Source organism: Seriola aureovittata, chromosome 3, assembly GCF_021018895.1.
Source record: "Seriola aureovittata isolate HTS-2021-v1 ecotype China chromosome 3, ASM2101889v1, whole genome shotgun sequence".
Classification (NCBI taxonomy): Eukaryota; Metazoa; Chordata; class Actinopteri; order Carangiformes; family Carangidae; genus Seriola; species Seriola aureovittata.
Genome location: NC_079366.1, coordinates 5,214,514 through 5,232,291, shown reverse-complemented (window position 1 = coordinate 5,232,291; position 17,778 = coordinate 5,214,514). Strand labels below are relative to the sequence as shown.

Here is a 17,778-nt window from a genome sequence, read left to right as displayed (position 1 = left end):
AAATAAAAATCATTCTCTTTCACAGAAAGAACAAAAATGACTTTAGAAGGGTCTTTGTCTTAGACACTGCTCGATGCATGACTGCAGAAAACTTTGTTTGTGTGACACTGAGCATCTCTCAAGTGTCTCACAGAGCGAAGACACTTACCCTCTGTCCAAGGACAGTATTTACTGCTGCACTATCGCTGATGTTCAGTTCTGTGACAACGTTTGGCCTCTGCTCCTTCCTGAACAGCATGAAGGCGTTGGGCGGCTTCTTAACGTATGGCCAGCCATCACCTTGCTGGCTCTCACGCTTTCTCTTTCTATGGGAAACATTATAAGAGCATGTATCACCACTGTGTAAAACTGTGAGGAGACAAGTATTTTAGAAACAGTCAGCTGGAATCTTGGTAGACAAATAACAGACACCTGAAATCAAACCCCAGCTGCAAGAAATGAAATATGAAGTGACTGTGATTTGATATGAATCTGGTTTTGTTTTGGTCTCCCAGTTGGTGACAACTGCCACAGATCAAGAGCCAACCAGGCTGACTTACTGTGACACGGGTGTGTTACTTGGAGGAGCAGTTGAAACAGTAGGAAGCAGTCTCTCTGCTGGAATCCCATACATCAGCTCTCCATTGCTACATCAATAAAACCAAACAGATGCATCACAGAACTCAGGCTCATATATGTGTACACTCGTGTGTTTGTTTCTATTCATGTGCATGTTACTTACACTACTCCAACAGGAACCAGGCTCTCCATCATGCCTTGGGGGAGCCTGTCATTCTAGAGACACAAACACACACAGAGCAGGTGATCAGAGAAGCTGCATCATTAGCTGTGTCATCTGTCCACCGGGTGTCAGAGTTTCCCCTCCCTTTAACTTATAGCAACCTGTGGAGTAAAAACATAACACTTTCACAACAATGAGTAGCATAAATCATTACTTTTGAATTATGATTAATTGGCATTTATTGATAAGCAGAGCCTCACAGTATTGTTGCATAACTCAATACATTCAGCAACATCTGGAATAACAGAGTGGGCTTAGAATAGAATATTCTGTTGGCCTAAAGTTTCAACCATTAACAAGTATTTTTTTTATACACTTATTGGTAAATTCTAATTTATATCTAACCTATTCTTAGTAGTCCCTGGCTGTAAGCACCTGTCTGGCTGTACAGGTGACCTGGTTGCATGGCATTTTGCTGGTACAGTGGATCCTGGTAAATAGTGGGAGCAGCCTGCCCAACATCTGCTCCCTGGAGGATGCACTCCCCGCATCCTCTTTGCACTGGCTGTGTGTGGGCGGCGTACACAAGCTCAGCAGGGACAGCGGGTGGAGGTGGAGGGTTGGGTGTATTTCCCAACATGTCACTTACCACCGTCTGGAAAGTGTCAATCACATCTTCCCACTCCATCCCCGCTACAATGTGTTCAAATGCTGCTCTGAGATCCATCCTCTTCACAGTCATCTGTGGCTCTGTCCCTAAAGCTTGTCCTCACTTGAACTCTGATGCTTTCTTACTGAGCTCCTGTGACACTGATAGGAAGCAGGTTTTGAGGCACTTTCACAGGGAATAGCATCAGGAATAAAATTACCAAGTGACAGTCAGAGAGCTAAAGTACTACTTACTTTGTAGGTAAATATTTTATGAAAATACACCTCAGAGTTAAAGATTAAACTATCCAATAATGTATAATAATTGGTTATAAGGATATATAACTTTAGATGAAGCCAGTAGTTAATTTTAAGCAATTTTGCTGTACCTTTAGTTCAGGAAAATTTTGATTTATTTGAAAAATATTTACATTGTGGTATTGGTAATTCTCATTGAGTAAAGGACCTGAATGACTGTATTAACCATCAGCCAATATCCCAATAAGCTGAGTTTTATATTGACAACTAATAAGCCATAGAGGTGTGTTTTTAGGGAGTCGAGTGCATTTAAGTTATGACTACTGAAAACTAGATAATTTTACTGTTTCTGCATTTGAAAACAATTAACACATGCAATGTTAGCAAAAAAAAAAAAGCAACAAGCTATCTGAGTACTTACCTTCTGCGTTCACTGACGGTTCAGAATGCAATCGACGTCTTTCTGTCTTTAAATGTAAAAGTTTGCACTTTCCTTCGAGAAGTGATGTTAACACTGTGGAGTCTACAGGTGAACTGAAGCAACATTCGTGTCACACAATATACTTATTGTGTGTCACGTTCTATAGAATGTCATCGTCATAGATGAATTTATATATTCTATTCCACGTGCAAATCATACAGGATCACTGCCTCACCCATAACCACTCCATAAAGTTTACTGATAACCATTACAACCTCTATCAAAGTCCATATCAAAATGTAACTAAGTACATTTACTAATTTTCGAGGGAACAATTTTGAAGTAGTCAAAGTAAAAGTATTAATACAATAATGTAAAAATAATCCTTTACAAGCAAAAGTCCTACATACAAAAAGAATTATCAGCTAAATGTATCAAAGGTATTGAAAACAAAAGTAGCTGTTGTGCAGTAAAATTCCCTCTGTGACTAATATATTTTTATACATGATAATATTAGATTGTTAATAGCTACTATGCAACAAGCAGCTCTTCACTGTTGTAGCTGGTTGAGGGAGAGTTAGTTGTAACTGTAAGGTAGTTTAGTCCAGGGGTTTCAATCTATATGGTCAGACACACCCAAAAGGTCACAAGATAAATGTGAGGGGTACTGAGATGATGAACTGGAGGATGAAAGAAGTATTTATACAGTGTTGGGGAATAGTGAACTACATGTCATTAAACCAGTTGCTTGATTGTAGTCCTCCCAGTGAAGCAGTTATTGTAAACACAACCAAAGCTGACATTCCAGCAATTTCCCATGAATAGGTTAGATTTTTCTTTCTTTAAATTATTATGACCTGTGAACAAGGAAGCGGTTTTTGCAATAAACTGGCTTGTGACTTCTTTGTATTATGCCAGGTTATTTCATTATAATTTTGTATCACATGTATATTTTCAATTTGATCATCGTTTTACAAAGTTGTTTGAACATTGTAAAGCTAAAGTAGCTTTACTCAACCTAACTAGTTTCTCCCTAGAGTAAAGCTTTGCAGTAGTTCAACTTCTTCCAGTGTAACGTAATTGGTAGCTTTCAAAGCTATAATTCCCCAACACTGGTTATCGCTTTTTCAAATGTGTGAAAATGAAATGCAACTAGTTATACACACTTAATTGCATTTGAGAAATGTAGACATCTTTGCAAGATAGTTGGACCTGCTAAAGTCAATGGCCATCACTCAGTCTAGTCATTTTGCATTCTAACTCACTAGTACTGAGTCTTGAATTGTGATAGCCTAGCATTTCATCGTATTTAATACTGGTACAGAGGATCAATGTGAATCTTATGGCGAGCTAGTTTTTACCACCACTATCACAGTTTATAGTTAGCAAAACACTCAATGCCATTTGATATCTCCAAGATGCAGAGCGAAATCTCATCATTCTTGAAAACAAACAAACAAACAAACAAAAAAAAACAACAACAAAAAGCCTCAGCCCTGTCCTCAGTCAGGAGGTTGATAGTGCAATAGGTATGTTATCTTAAGTGAGATTTATAGTGATAGGTTTCTCTCATGGAAGTATATACAGATTTAATTGAAAGATGTCTTCCGTCTTTCATATGATAATTTCAGACCAATCAAGTGATGATGATGATGATGATGATGATGATGATGATGATGATGATGATGATGATGATCAGGCGGTTAAAGCTTCTGATCTGTGTGAAGCAAGTATGAAGATAAGTAAATAACCTAAAGGTGGTTCTCACCAGAACAACATGATGATTATCATCATTATTATGATAATACTAGTAATAATAATAATATTGTCAAAGTGCTGTGTTAGAGGCAGTCAATTAGTCTATTTGCCAGTAAGAGAAAAAAAGTCGTTTGATACACAAAAGCCACAAAAACAAAGACATTTTAGCAGCTAGAATTAGGGAAGGAATTTCACATGATTTAATGAAGGTTTTTCTCAGACTTTCAGATTGACAGAGAAACTGTTAAAGTCTTTGGGGATTCTTCATGTCCCTCCACAAATGCTAATCAGGGTCAAAGCAGTGAGGCAAAGTAAAACTGTCAGGTAGAAGCCAGCACTGTTGTGACATAGTTTGATGCATGATGTACATTCTGCATATATTCTTTCTACTTTCTCAGGAAAATGCTGATTTTATTATTCCATGTAGGTGTATGGCAAGGACAGTTACACAAGGAGAGGGCCCATACAAACTGAAGAAGAAAGGTATCCAAAGACTTTAATTGGAAGTAACAATCAACAAAACATGGATAAAAAATGGTTTATCCATTTAGAGCTGAGACAATTAGTTAGCCAGTCAAATCAACTTTTGATTGTCAGTTAATCATCAAAGTCAGTTTTAAAAGCAAAGGTGTAAAATGTTCTTTCCATGGGTCTGGCTGTAGCCAGAGTGTGTTGGTAAAGCTGTCCATGACTCAGCTTATATCGTTCTAAGATCAGTTATGATATTGCATGCATTATACACATGTGCAGATGCGTGTGGAAACTAAACTTGCGCATTAAGCTTAAGAGGCTGCAGTAACAAGTAAACAAGCAAATTACACAGATTTATCATCTCTTTGCAAGATCTGCTGTAAGTTTGAAAAGTTTGAGACAGAATATTGTTACAGGAGTAGAGCAGCTCCTTTCAGGAATAGCTCAGGACGTAGGATGTGTGCATAGAGAGAGAGAGAGAGGTGAGGCTGGCGACTTGAGCAGTTAGCAGTTAGCTAGCAGCTCTGAACTAGCAGTGCGATGTGTGAGCACTTTAGGCTTTTTGCCAGTAAATAAATGCTACAACTCAAGGCCCTGAGTTTAATGATTATCAGTGATTCATAATTAATATTTTATAAGCTGGTCATATGTTTTCATGTAAAATCTTAATTTGTGAAGTAATTATTGCTGCTAAGTAGATTTAGTCGAGTACAAAGTACATTTCCCGCTGAAATGTAGTGGGGTAGGAGCATAAAGCAGCTTATAGTGACAGCTCTCAATTAAAGTAGGTTACCTCAAAGTTCCTTTAAAGCCACACTTGAGTACAATGTTCGAGTAAATTCAAACACTTTCCACCATTGTTGCACTTATAATGACACACTATAGAAAGCACAGAGAGAAACACTTCAGGTTGTATTTCTTTTATTTATCAGAAAGGTTTTAAAGTGAAAAGCATCTGTAGCGGAGATACGTTAAAAGCTGAAATGCAGACAAATTCTGTAGTTTTCATGTTTACCTAAGCCGGAGTTTGCCCACTCACATCTATTTGGAATATGTTCTTAAAATAAACTTACATCTCATTAGGAAACCAAAATTGTAACTTCAGGCAGTGGTTTCTACATGAACATTATATATGTATTTATACAAAACTGTGAAGGTGAAGCTATCAGGGTTCAGTTGCTGTTGATGTGTGGCTTTTCAGGATGCTGTATGTTGTTTTGGCCACTGCTGTAGGCCTCACTGAGCTGGTGAAGGTCCTTCATAAGGCCTGCAAACTGCTCCTCCTGTGAGCACATAGAAAACAGTCATCAATATGTTTTATTCATCTCGTTCATATATGGAATTGAACACTTTCTTTGATGGTTCTACAAAGTTCAGTACAGTTTTGACTGAAATGAAGTTAAATAGATACATAAGTCCTTTAACAAAGCATTAGAAGTGCATTTCACTCCATCTCTGTTTGATAGTTGGCTTTCTGTTTTCTTACCAGTACGTTCATCCTGTCAGCTGCTGCAATGGCAACACTTAGCTTCCTCTCATCTTCCTCCCTTTCTTCCTCAATCACACCCAGCCTGTGACACAGATACAAGATATACCCATATAGACAACAACAGAACACTTAAGTTATAGATGAAAACATAAAATAATTTAATGATAATTAATAGTAACAATTTTAACACAGTCAAGCCCACTAATCTCTGCATCTTAACCAAAAGACATAATCAACAGTTTAATTAATTTTATGAGATTCATTAAAGTATACAGTTTGAAGTGCATAGAGTACTGAAAACATTAGCTGACAAATGGAGAGTGCACATTACTGTTAAACTGCACAATGTTACCTGAAGGTGGCACTGGCAAGCTGTTCTTCTCGCACAGCCAGCAGATTCCGGAGTTCAGTCACCTCAGCCTGCAGCAATGCATTCTGGTCCTGGCTTTGGTTAATGAAGTCCTCCAGGCGCTTTGCCATGTCCAGCTCACGCTCGGTCACCTGCTCTATCCCCAGACGAAGCTCTGACAGCTCTTGAGCGTGCTGGTGTGTAAATGACATTGACATTTTATGAAATGTGATAATGAAATCATGCACTATACAGCCAGATTTAGGTCATTTTAGTGGGTAGCAGGTTTGACATACCCTATCCAGTAAGTTGAACTCTGCGTTCTCAGTCTTCATCTCACTTGACTCTCTGTTGTGCATGTCTTTGATCCAGGGAACTATCGCAGGTGGACGTTTGATACTGGCACTCTGAATCAAGATGAAAGATTGTGTCCATTATTCCTTCTAATTAACTAGAGAAGGCCTTACTCTCTCTCTGTGTTCACAGTATTATGGATTTTAAAACATACAATATTTCAATATAGCCTACAAGAAAAAGGTGAAGTATTTACTTCAGTGGCATGAGCACATGACCTGCTGAGCGCAGTAGCCAAAATAGCTGAGCTAGACTCACAGATCCTTTGTACTCACAGTTTTTGGTGGTGAGATAAGTGGCTGGTTGCTCTCGAGCTCTTGCTCCGGGTCAGGTGTCGACAGAGCTTCCGAACTTGCCTGCCTCTTAATGGTATGTTTTGCATTACCGGGTCGTCTGTGTGGAACACTCTGAGCTCTGGCGACTGGTTTCCTCTCTCTCATACTCCTCCGAGTTTTGCCCTCCCTGTTGAATGAATAAATTTATTAATTATTAATGTGCCATACATCAAATGATGGCAACTGAAAAATCTGTAAATCATTTTAGCAGGTTAAAGAATCCTATCTCTGTGTTGTGTACTATGTGTATGTGTATATCCAGATCTGAGCAAAGGTACTTTCCAACCAGTGTTGTCTTCTAATAAAATGAGATAATATGATAATATGAGAGATTTATTGCAGGAAAACATAGTGAAATTATACTTTTTTTGCAGGGAGTCAAAATCCTTGACTGCTTGTGTGGTTTGGGATGAGGAACATCAAATTTATGTTATTGTTAGAGATTCAGAAACCAGCTAATGAATTGACAGTGCCTCTTGCCGGGATTAGCTAGCTGTGTTAAGGTGAGAGAGTAACCAGGCTTTAAACAGCTCTCTCAAGCTCTCCTGTTTCATTATCGACACAACTATTTGTATCAATTTTCATGAGTACAGTGGGGTGCAAAACTAGGAATGCTTCCCAGGAGAGACTGTCTTATAATGTTCGCTGTTATCCACATATTTAAACAGATGAACTTATTGTGATTGAGCATGAACACATTCTTATATCGGCCTGTCTGAAGAGCCCTTAATTACCAGTTGATCTACTTCCAACCGCGACACAAGGTCATGAGCTCTGGGTAGTGACAAGAATATGGACCTGTGTGACTGGATAGAGTGAAGAACTCAGACATCCCGAATAAGCTACTCCTTGGCATTAAGAAGAACCAGTTAAGGTTATTTAAGACCCAGAATCTGCTAGAGGGAAAACATATCCCATTTGGCTTGGGACCACCTATGGATTTCCCAAAAGGATCTGGAGGACATACAGTAGCTGGAGGTCTAGCATCTACGTCTGTCTGGCCTAAAAGCAGAGGAACTTATGGGACAGTCAGAAATCGCCTTCATGATTATTGACATCCAAAAAGCATCATTGACCAGTCCAGTAACACATATGCAACTATCATACTGTTCTCGGAGGCTTTTGGGATCCACAGGAAGCTGCTGGAGAGATGACTGGTGAGGGCTGAACTTGCTCAAGTCTTTTGGAGGAACATACACTGGCTTGGCTTGTCCCATTTGGCTGCAAGAAAGAGCCTGCTTAAGTAACATGTAACAACCCTTTTTATCACATTATGCTGGCAAGTCAAATAAGATATAGGCCTTCAACATACCTAACTCTGATCCGAGTTGCTTCAGGGCCGAGCGACTCTGTAATCTGGTTCAGAATTGAAGGCAGAGGGTGAAGCTTGTCAATGGTGTTCTGAGGAAGAAACAAGCTGCATGTTAGGCCCCATTCATGACATGTCTTCAGCATCTTGATACCTTGTATGAATAAGAAAAACTGGCATTAATGAAAGCTGTAGCCTACATATGCAAACATCAGTCAGAATGTAATTAGCTGTTCCTAACTACAGCTAGAGCTGGTCTGGGAGGTTGAAATGAAAATGCCTAATTGCAAAGTAGGTCTTTGTCCAAATAATATCAAGACATTTTTAATATCAGGCGTAAGTTAGGCCTTTAAACAGGCAATGAATGTGTAGGGGTGTAATGTTACTCTACAATGTGTATTTGTATTTGTTTGGTACACCCTATGAACTGAACAAGTTCTGTCAACTTTGCCTTATACACTCTAACTAGGTCTATGTCTTATCACATGGAGATGGGAAAGTAAGCATGATTTCAATTCTATCTAGCTACCCTTTTTTAGCTTGTAACTAGCAGTGGCTGACACAAATTCTCGCTCTCTGTGCTGACAAGCTTACAGGTTTATTTAACCCCACCTGCCGTCCCCACAAGTTGACAGGATTGGTTCTTTATGTTTGTTTCGTATGAATCCCTGGCTGTCTGAATCTGTTTTTATGAGTCATTGGTTCACTGCACTTCAAGGTGGAAACACTCATGGCGTTTACTGCTTATTTTGCTCATGATACTATATGTCTTGTATGATATAAAATGTCCACATGGACATGTTAACAAGATTAATAACTTGATTTTCGTCAGGGGGACTTTAAATTCAAGTACACATAAATTATTACATTTTCAACTAAGTACCAGAGTGGACTCATTGGTTTTCCATCCTACCTGGTCCCTCTGATGTATGATGTCTACCAGCAGGCCATGGAGCACAGCCAAGCGCAGAGGCAGATCCACATAGCCATCAAAGGAAGTCATTGGGATTTCGGCATCTAGACTGGACACTGTTTGTAGAAAACCCCTCATTCCATCCCAGTGCTGCTGCAGAAATTCATTCATAAAGAGCATGTACTCTTCCTTATCACCAAACCTGAATCAGAACAAAAAATTCAATTGTGTCAAAAAATATTTTGCCAAGGGTTCATTGCACAAAAGTGATATATTCGACTTTGTGTATGCAGGTAAGAAGCTGCTCACAGGGTGAAATTGGCCAAATTCTGGATGACTTTGGCAGTTAAGGTGAGGGTACGCAGGGTGTTTGGCTCTGGATAAGGCTGTGTCAGACCAAAGAGAGAAGGACTTAGGATAGCAGGACATAAGAAGCGAAGGAAGAGGGAAGCGGAGATGAGACGCTGGCCAATCTCTGGTCTGTCCTGGTCCTCACACAGCTCCACCCAGCTGGAGAAAATCTTGTTTAACTCTTCAGGAAAGGGTCTGGAGGCAATAAAACATGTCAAGCATCAGCTCTGTGAATTCCACTCTTACACTACTGCTCACCTAAACATTTATCATTTGTTATTTCAAGTCTTTTACATGATATGCTCTCTTCTCTCACCCATGGATCTCAATAATCTTCTGCACCACTTCGTCACAGGCTTCCCTCAAGTGCTTCTGGTTGTTTGACAGGTCAGAGGCAGGGCATTTACGAGGATCAACTTCACAGTTCTCCACCGAGCCGTACAGACGGGTGATAAAGTTTCCTGCAGTGAAAAAGAAAAGCACAGAGTTTGGTAAAAACAAAGCACCAAATGATACCAATTACATCAAGCCATCTTTACCACTGAGTTACTTTACCTAGTGTGTCAATGAGGTACTTCTGACCAACGAGCTTCATATATTCATCTATGGCTTTAGTGGCCAGTGTGTTCTCTCTGAAGATCAGTGCCTCTTTCTCTCCAAGACGCTCCACCTCTGCACCACCCAAATCAATGAGGAACTCCTGAAGCACACACATTCAGTTAAGAAAACGTTATTATTCCTTATTATTATAATTTTTCCTTTTTGTTGTATTTTTACAGATTTGTGGGATTTCAAAATTATGATGCAGTTAGCTAATTTTTCACCTTGGCTTTGCCGATACTCTGCAGTACATGGACCAGAGCTCCTGCCAGCTCTTCCTTCTCCTTGACATTCAGAAGTGGCTCCAGATTTCTGCACATTTCCACATAATCCACCGTCACATACTCAGCAAACTCTTTGTATTTCTCCATGGGCAACACCCGCAGATTCTGAAGACGGGCCTTGATGCGGAGTGATGCTTGTGGCCCCAGCAGCTCTTTGTTCCCCGCTGTGCCTGAGGCCTTGTATGGAGTGATTGGATACCACTTCTCCTGGTAGGTCCTCCCTCGGATATCAGCTAAAGGTATAGCCACGCTGCCTAGTGGGTGCAGGCTGACCTCATCTCTGGAATAGCGCTTTTTCTTGGGGTCCTCTTCACGGAAGAGGTGCAAGGTGATTTGGGAGACAGATGGCAGGTTGTCTAGCTCAAAGAATTCACCCCAGAATAGTTGACACCCTCCAGCCACGCCTCCACTGGTTCCCAGGCCTCCTGAAGACCCAGTAGAGTTGTCCCCTGCCAGGCTGGAGCGGTTAGATTGCTTGCCAACAGCTCGGCTGCTTGTGCGGGCGAAGAGGGTCCCATCCAGGTGTACCTCGCAGTAATAACGCCGCTTGGGTGGCAGATCCTTAGCTTCATTTACCCACAGACTTAGGGAGTTCTCTGTACGCTCAATGTTATCCTGTGAAAATTGATGCCTTTAGCTCTTTTTGATTTTATATGAAACATTTTTAGAACAAATGGATAATAAGGCTTACCTTATTGGGCTGGGCAGCCCGTCTCAAGTCCTCAATCCAACGGTCACGTTCGGCAGCTGAGGAGCAGCCAAAGCAGTGGGTGTTCTCGGAGCTTATCACCTGTGAGTACATTTAAACCATCAGGATGCTGTGAGCCTTACTTGGATGGGAAGTTTCTTTTGTTTGACTCAATGGAGGACACCATATGATGCCCCCTAAGGAACTTGGAGGAGTGAAGATCTACCTCAAAGCAGTACTTCTCCCCCAAAATGGAGCTGTGGACCGGCCTGATGACAGTGCTGGTGTCTGCACTCAGATCTAGACTCCCCATTGCGCCAACTGGAATTGACACAGACTCCCGGGAACCATAGTGCCTTAAAAATAAACACAATGGAAATTATAAAAATGTTAAAACTAAATTTTTTACACTTTTCCTGTGTTTATTTGAAGTGTTGATCCATTAGAAGATATATTTGTGGTTTTAAGAACCAAAAACCATCTCAATCTTCTCTCTCAGGCTTCTTTCTGGAGCTCTAGTAACAACAGGTCAGTGAGCCAATCAGAGGAGAGGAGGCTCTGAGTATCTCTTCTGATTGGCTGACTGTTTTCTGAGTGATCGGATAAGACTATAGCAGATTTCAGGAGAAACCAAATCCTGCAAGATTGGATGATGGGTCCAGGTGGGGGGGGGGGGGGGGGGGGGGGGCTTGGGACATGACTGAGAGAGGTGACTGCTTTTGTTGTGACATCACTAAATTACAAAAGTCCTGACGGCTGGTTTCAAGGCTCACTTTCCGAATGCAGGCTGTGTACATTTCTCTGTGGTATGATTAATATAGTACCTGCTTTAAAATAAAAAAAGACATGGAACTCTCACTTTATACAATATGGGACCTTTAAGTGTCAAATGCAATGATTGTTAGAGTAACAATTTATTTAAACATTTTACTACCCATTTTTCCAACAATGGGACACCAGCACTATGGGGAACTCTCACAGACTATTGATACTATGACAGGTTACATGAATACATGTGCATGTGATAAATATGTACTGATAGATTAGAGTCTTCTTTCTTGTCATTGAGGTACTTTTCAAATCAAAGGAATTTTGGTATAGTCATTCAAGTTCCCCTCAGGGTGATTTGTGATAAGTTTGTTATTCCTCTGTTGTACTTTGTGTTTTGTGTGAATCAGTGAATGTTAGCATGCTAACAGATGTTGAACATTATACCAGATAAACATTAGAGTGTTAATGTAACGTCACTGTGAACATGTTAGCATGCAGGCATTAGCATTTAGCTCAGCGTCATTAATTGGTCCCCACCCCCAATTCATTTTAAATATTCCACGTCAGTACAGACTGTACTGTCCTTGTCTTTACATATACAACGTACTTTACCTGCTTCCTTTGGTTAGTGGGTGTATTTGGGTGGTGGTATTCTTGGCCTTCTCCAGACGTCGCCTGATCAGTCCCTAAGGGTGAAGAAGGCAACCATGGTGTTTGAGGGCAATTATGTGTTACATCAACAGGAAATGTGGAAGGCAAATAGAAAAGGCCGTTATCTCTTATGTGTAAAATACTCACCCTCACACCACCATCTTGGTTCTTTGGTCGTTGGCCACCTTGCAGGCCCACATGGTCGGGGCTACATTCTAAGTATCAGGACGAAACAAACAATTTGATATTGACAAGGAACTTAAAAAGTCACTTTTACGTCCATGTTTTCCAATATTTTAACACACGTTAGCTTTAGAAATATATTTTCTTTTTTTTTAGCGTTTGCTGTCCACATTTTGTATCTTACTATTACATTTTTCTGAGTAATTTGTTTCCAGGCGACTGTTTGATTTGCAATCCTTGACTTCAAATCTTTTCCTTAAACTTCCTAACTGCTCCAACTCCACTGGCAGCACTCATGTCTGCGCTTCAAGTGAAGAAAGATTAAACTCTCAAAATATTAGCCAAGACTGTAGTATTGGCAAATACAACCACATTAGCCCATACAGGATGTGGTTTTCAGCAGGAGCCTCAGCTATGTGAGTGAAGTTTACCAAGTGTACATACTTCAACAGCAGACATTCTCATGAGTGAAATCTATTTAAAATTTTGCAGAAAATAAACATAAAAAATCACAATCTGCCATAATTTCCCCTTGATTTGTGTCACTGGTTTTAACCCTCCAGTTCTAAGGTAAAGACAGTCAAAAATCTGAATGTACATGTTCACAACACAGAGCACTATCAGGTAGAGTCTCTCTCTTTTTTGCTTACCCAAAGCCCCACCACAAACAAACCAGCGTCTAAATCCCATCATTTAGTCTGCAGGTGTGCCACAGTCCTGTTACTTCGACCTCTGTCCCATTAACATTCCTCTCCTCTCTTCATTAACATATGTTGATGGTGACACCGAGCCAATCAGCCAAAATCTGTGCAGGGTCAGTCACTTCTACAGAGCAGCCTCTGAGCTTCTTCTGAGTTGAATGGAAGCAGATACTAACTGTGCTCTCTCTCTAGGAGCTTTCATTTGACTGGTAGAACACCCAGGCGTGATGCTATCTTCCTCAAAAAACGTAGAGGAAACAATTTGACAGTCACTCGCACGCATAAACATTCAGCTATTTCCTCTGTAGCTGTCTGCAGAATCATAGCTAGTATGGCTGTGGTGTCAGTAGCTGTTATACTGGTCATGCTTGTCCTGTTTCCTGGGGGTTTTTCCATAATGTGCACTCCATTTTAGAATACATACATTTGTTTTTTATTTTGCTTGATTTGGATGTATTCATACTTTGTGTGTGTGTGTGTGTGTGTGTGTGTGTGTGTGCGTGCGTGCGTGTGCGTGCGTGTGTGCGTGCGTGTGTGTGTGTGTGTGGGTGTGGTCGATTTATTAACCTGTGTCGATATCTACAAGGTTCTGCAGGCTGAGATTGGACAGGCAGCTGCTGACACGGTTTCGGGTCCACGTCATTGGCTGAGAAAAACACACACACACACACATTTATGTCACTCCATCAAAATAAAACAATTCTAAAGACTTGGTGGTAAAGGGGGAAATAGACTTTTAATGAACTGTGGGGAGCTGGTGAGTGGTGTGTACGTGTGAGTGTTGGTACCTCTTCCTCTGGGGATATGAGGATTTGTCCATCTTCAAGCATACAGTTGCTGATGTCCCATAAGGGGACCTCCTGAGGCGGGGCCCATTGCAGTCGGGGCAGTTCAGTGGGTACAGCTGATGCCACTTCAGCCTCTCCCACATCTGCCACACAAGCGGACATGTGCACACACATTACATTGATATTCATCACTTCACAGCTTACAGAGATGTGGCACTGCCGTAAGCTCTTTCTGCACAAAATGCAATTGCAAACCAAATACAGTCCATAAAATATATAATAAGAGAATGGTTTCTCTTACTCTGCAGAATCAACCATATCCTTTATAACATACGGATACTGCAGGAGTGTAATTGCAGGCACATGTTGGCCCTTGTTTGTTTTTTATATTTGGTAATTATGGCATGATGGCACTTATCTCCCGAAGCACTTGGCCACTTCCATTTGTGGAGTTGCTGAGGCTACAGATGCTATCACTCTCTTGTTATGACACAACATGAGCTGCGCACATCCTGTGGATTGTCCGTAGTTTGCTTGATGTACACGTCTTTCAACATGTATTTACACAGTGCTTCGGCTTTAAATTTTCTCCTTTTTAACAGGCTTCGCTGGCGTGGTATTCTATGGATTTTACAAACAGTTGAGGAAATTCAAGTAGAAATGAAATAAAACCTATGATCAATCGTTTTCTTCTGTAGGAGAGAGTAGGATAAATAGGTAATAAAATATTCTAACACTACAATATCCATTAGTCTGAAAAGAAAAAATAAAGAGATGGCAGCAGGAAGTGACCTTTTCTATAATGTGCAGAGAAGAATCTCTCTTTTGCAGTCTCTCAGTCTGCATGTTGTCATTGTTTTTCTCTTTCTGTGGTTTCTTTGTGATAGTCTGTCATATACTGTCAGCTGACACCCAAATATGTAGCAAGTTTTTGTTGTGTGTGAACTTTTGCAAGACACAATTCTCTGTTGCTGTCCTTAAGTTTTCTGATGTCACTATACGACAGGTCAGCCAGTCTCAGTACCAGCAGGCTGAGTGAGCTCCTTTTTATTTTTAACCACTGTATTGGCGGCACAGGTATTTTTTAATTACTCTTTTATGAATACTTGAAAGCAAAGAATATCAAATTAATGTTTTCTTTTTCTTTGTAGGGGTTTCCTTGCATTTCTGCACCATTTTGAGTGGTCATTTTGTTATAAGAAGCCACACACCTCCATGCCATAACAGTGCAACGAACAAATTCATTTTTTCTAATCTGTATTGCTTTAGCTTTGAGCTCCTTCTCAGCAGAGCAGACGTTTCCCGTGGGAGTGGTTTGTAAATCTAGGTAATTGTGGGGGTTGGTTTGTTGTTGTTCATTTACGTCTACTTTAAATTTCTGGGTAATTTCTCTGCTGTTCTGACCTTTTTTGGAAAGTTACCTTGGGACTTTGTTCACTGTGATATTATAAAGTCTGGGTTTTGTTAAAATCTTTCAGATTACAGATTACAGTGGTTCAGATTACAACGGCTCAGATTACAGTGTTGCCTAATGAGCAAAATAAAAGCAGTTATTTTGTTTTATTTTGCTCATTATTTCTTACAGTACATATTAGGGTGAAAAATTAATGAGTTGAGAATATTAGTTATCAGCTTCATGAAGTTACCAAGTGCTCTGATTTGTTGTCAGATGTTATCACACTCTCACGCCAATTTACAGGGTCAACCCAAGCTATAATTCAATGACCCAGGCATGTCTGGTAACTTTTTTTTTTTTTTTATAGAATTCTTTAAAGGTTCTTTGCTTGAAAGTTTGAATTTTCTCCATTAGTTTCCATTAATTTTTGATTAGAACATACACCACACTGTAGCTTTTATTTGTAAATGAATGAATTCCACTTTTTCCAAAACATAACCCCAGAGTTAGTTAATTTTAACTATTTCTGCATATGATGTGCTTTTTTGTTTCTTTTAATTTCGAATCCCTGCCAGCCTTCAAGTTCCCTTTTCGTGTTGTCTTATGTATGTTATATTTGTCGGTTTGTCTGATATGAGTCTAGACGCTGAAATACTCGTACAGTAATACATCTGTATTTGTCACGTGTCATTGTGGAGAATGTCACACATACCCCACCTACTCATGTGTGTCACTGATCCTTCAAACAGTAAAAGGGAATCATGCATGAACCACATGGAGTAACAAGTTTGATATGTGAAAACAAAAATGTTGCTCAGTGCATCTTATATGTTGGGATTCACATTTTACCATAATTTGATGTGTTTATTATATCAAAATATATCATTCCAAATATTGAAACCTTTGTATGAATGACGTTATTGTATCATCTCCCATTGTACAATGCAACTATTGTGCTAATCTCAAACATGAAAGTGGAAGACTGAGTAAATGAAATAAATAAATAAACCGAGTACACGTATAAGCACTGTCAGATTATGTGGCCTTACCTGACAGTAATGTCGGGGTGCTGCTCCGACTCTGCAGCTTGGGCCTCTTGAACTTCTGGGAAACGACCCTCATGTACTTTTTTAGGAGCGCCCCTCCCCCTCCTCTCTGTGAGGGGTCTGTGGAGGAGACCCCTGAGGCTTCTTCAGCAGCTGAGGATGAAGCTGCATTCGCTGAGCCGGCTGCACTGGAGGCAGAGGTCGAGGTTGCGAACAGTGACCCCGGAGGCTCGGACAGGGCCCTTCTGAAAGGGTTCTTCCTGGCTCCACCGGTGCCTTTATCCAGTTTGGCTCCCTCTCCACCTTTCCCTGGATTTTTATCTGCGGTCTCCTCACTCAGGGCTTTGCGCCAGTTATGCATCTTGTTCCATTTGTGAGTGGAGGCCTTCTGGATCTTATTGATTGTAGATGCGGAGGAAGCTGCTGATCCTCCTTCTTCTTTCACCTCATTGAGCGTTCCCTTGGAGCCGGTATGCCACTTGTACGTATTGAGGGGGTCGGTGGTCTCAGATGTTTGTCCTGGAGGTGGCTCCACAGAAGATTCCTTCTCCTTCTCTGGTGATCGCTGCTCCTTCGGTGCTTGTTGAGCTGGGGGCTCTGAATCTATCTCCTCAGTGCCCATTTCAGATTTTTCGGGTGTGACTCAAGTTTTGCCTCTTGTCTCTCAAGGATGCATCAAACAAACCTTATACCTATAATACCTTCGCAGGAAAGCTTGCGTGTTCCCCTTCTGATTTACCACTATCTTGGAGATTGTTGCCCGTCCTCAGGATGACAGGAGTCGTCTGTGCCTGCTCTGGCTCTGCCTCGCTGCTTCTCTAGTTTCCTGTCTTGCAAAACGTCATCCTGCAACAACATGCGACTCTGTCTGTGGTTACTCTGCTGCAGCGCCCAACTCCTCTTAACTCATAGGCTGTTTGCTTCCTCATTAGATGACAGAGAGAAGTTCACCCACAGTATTTACAGAAATCTCACTATTTCTGTCTCCTCTTAATGTTTTCACTTAATACTTCCCTTCTTCCTCACTTCCTGTTCTGCTTTTATGTCCAAGATTTTCCTCCAAAAGAAACTCTGTCTGATATATATTAGTATATATATATATATATATATATATATATATATATATATATATATATATATATATGACCCAACATTTCTTGAAGAAATCAGCCTGTTGGTTGAGCGTTAACTTAACTCAGAGTGCGATAAGATGGAGGCCTGCTGTAGGTAGTTATCAGTGCCACCTTTGCCTCAAAGGAAACCTGCTTGTCTGTCAGCTGAGTCACTTACTCT

At 40.6% G+C, this 17,778-nt stretch overlaps 1 protein-coding gene across 1 annotated transcript; it reads right to left on the bottom strand.

Moving 5' to 3' along the window:
- Window positions 1-5,181: 5,181 nt before the first annotated feature.
- On the bottom strand, window positions 5,182-17,325 carry rasal3 (RAS protein activator like 3). The gene is made up of 19 exons (XM_056372807.1): window positions 16,489-17,325; window positions 14,044-14,186; window positions 13,823-13,901; window positions 12,519-12,586; window positions 12,333-12,406; window positions 11,176-11,305; window positions 10,953-11,051; window positions 10,202-10,876; window positions 9,933-10,077; window positions 9,694-9,838; window positions 9,336-9,572; window positions 9,027-9,228; window positions 8,117-8,205; window positions 7,912-8,025; window positions 6,745-6,931; window positions 6,412-6,522; window positions 6,119-6,309; window positions 5,764-5,848; window positions 5,182-5,560 (listed from the first exon to the last, which is right to left on the bottom strand). Exons 1-19 carry the CDS (start codon window positions 17,105-17,107, stop codon window positions 5,450-5,452), a joined length of 3,504 nt encoding a protein of 1,167 aa, XP_056228782.1. The 5' UTR covers window positions 17,108-17,325; the 3' UTR covers window positions 5,182-5,449.
- Window positions 17,326-17,778: the final 453 nt, after the last annotated feature.

Excerpts from the sequence above, each read along its gene's own strand:
- rasal3 (XM_056372807.1), bottom strand. The coding sequence starts at position 17,107 with ATGGGCACTGAGGAGATAGATTCAGAGCCCCCAGCTCAACAAGCACCG. Across the intron at positions 11,052-11,175 it reads GGGAGAAGTACTGCTTTGAG|GTGATAAGCTCCGAGAACAC; the intron begins GTAGATCTTCAC and ends ATGTACTCACAG. Across the intron at positions 10,877-10,952 it reads GGGCTGCCCAGCCCAATAAG|GATAACATTGAGCGTACAGA; the intron begins GTAAGCCTTATT and ends CAATTTTCACAG.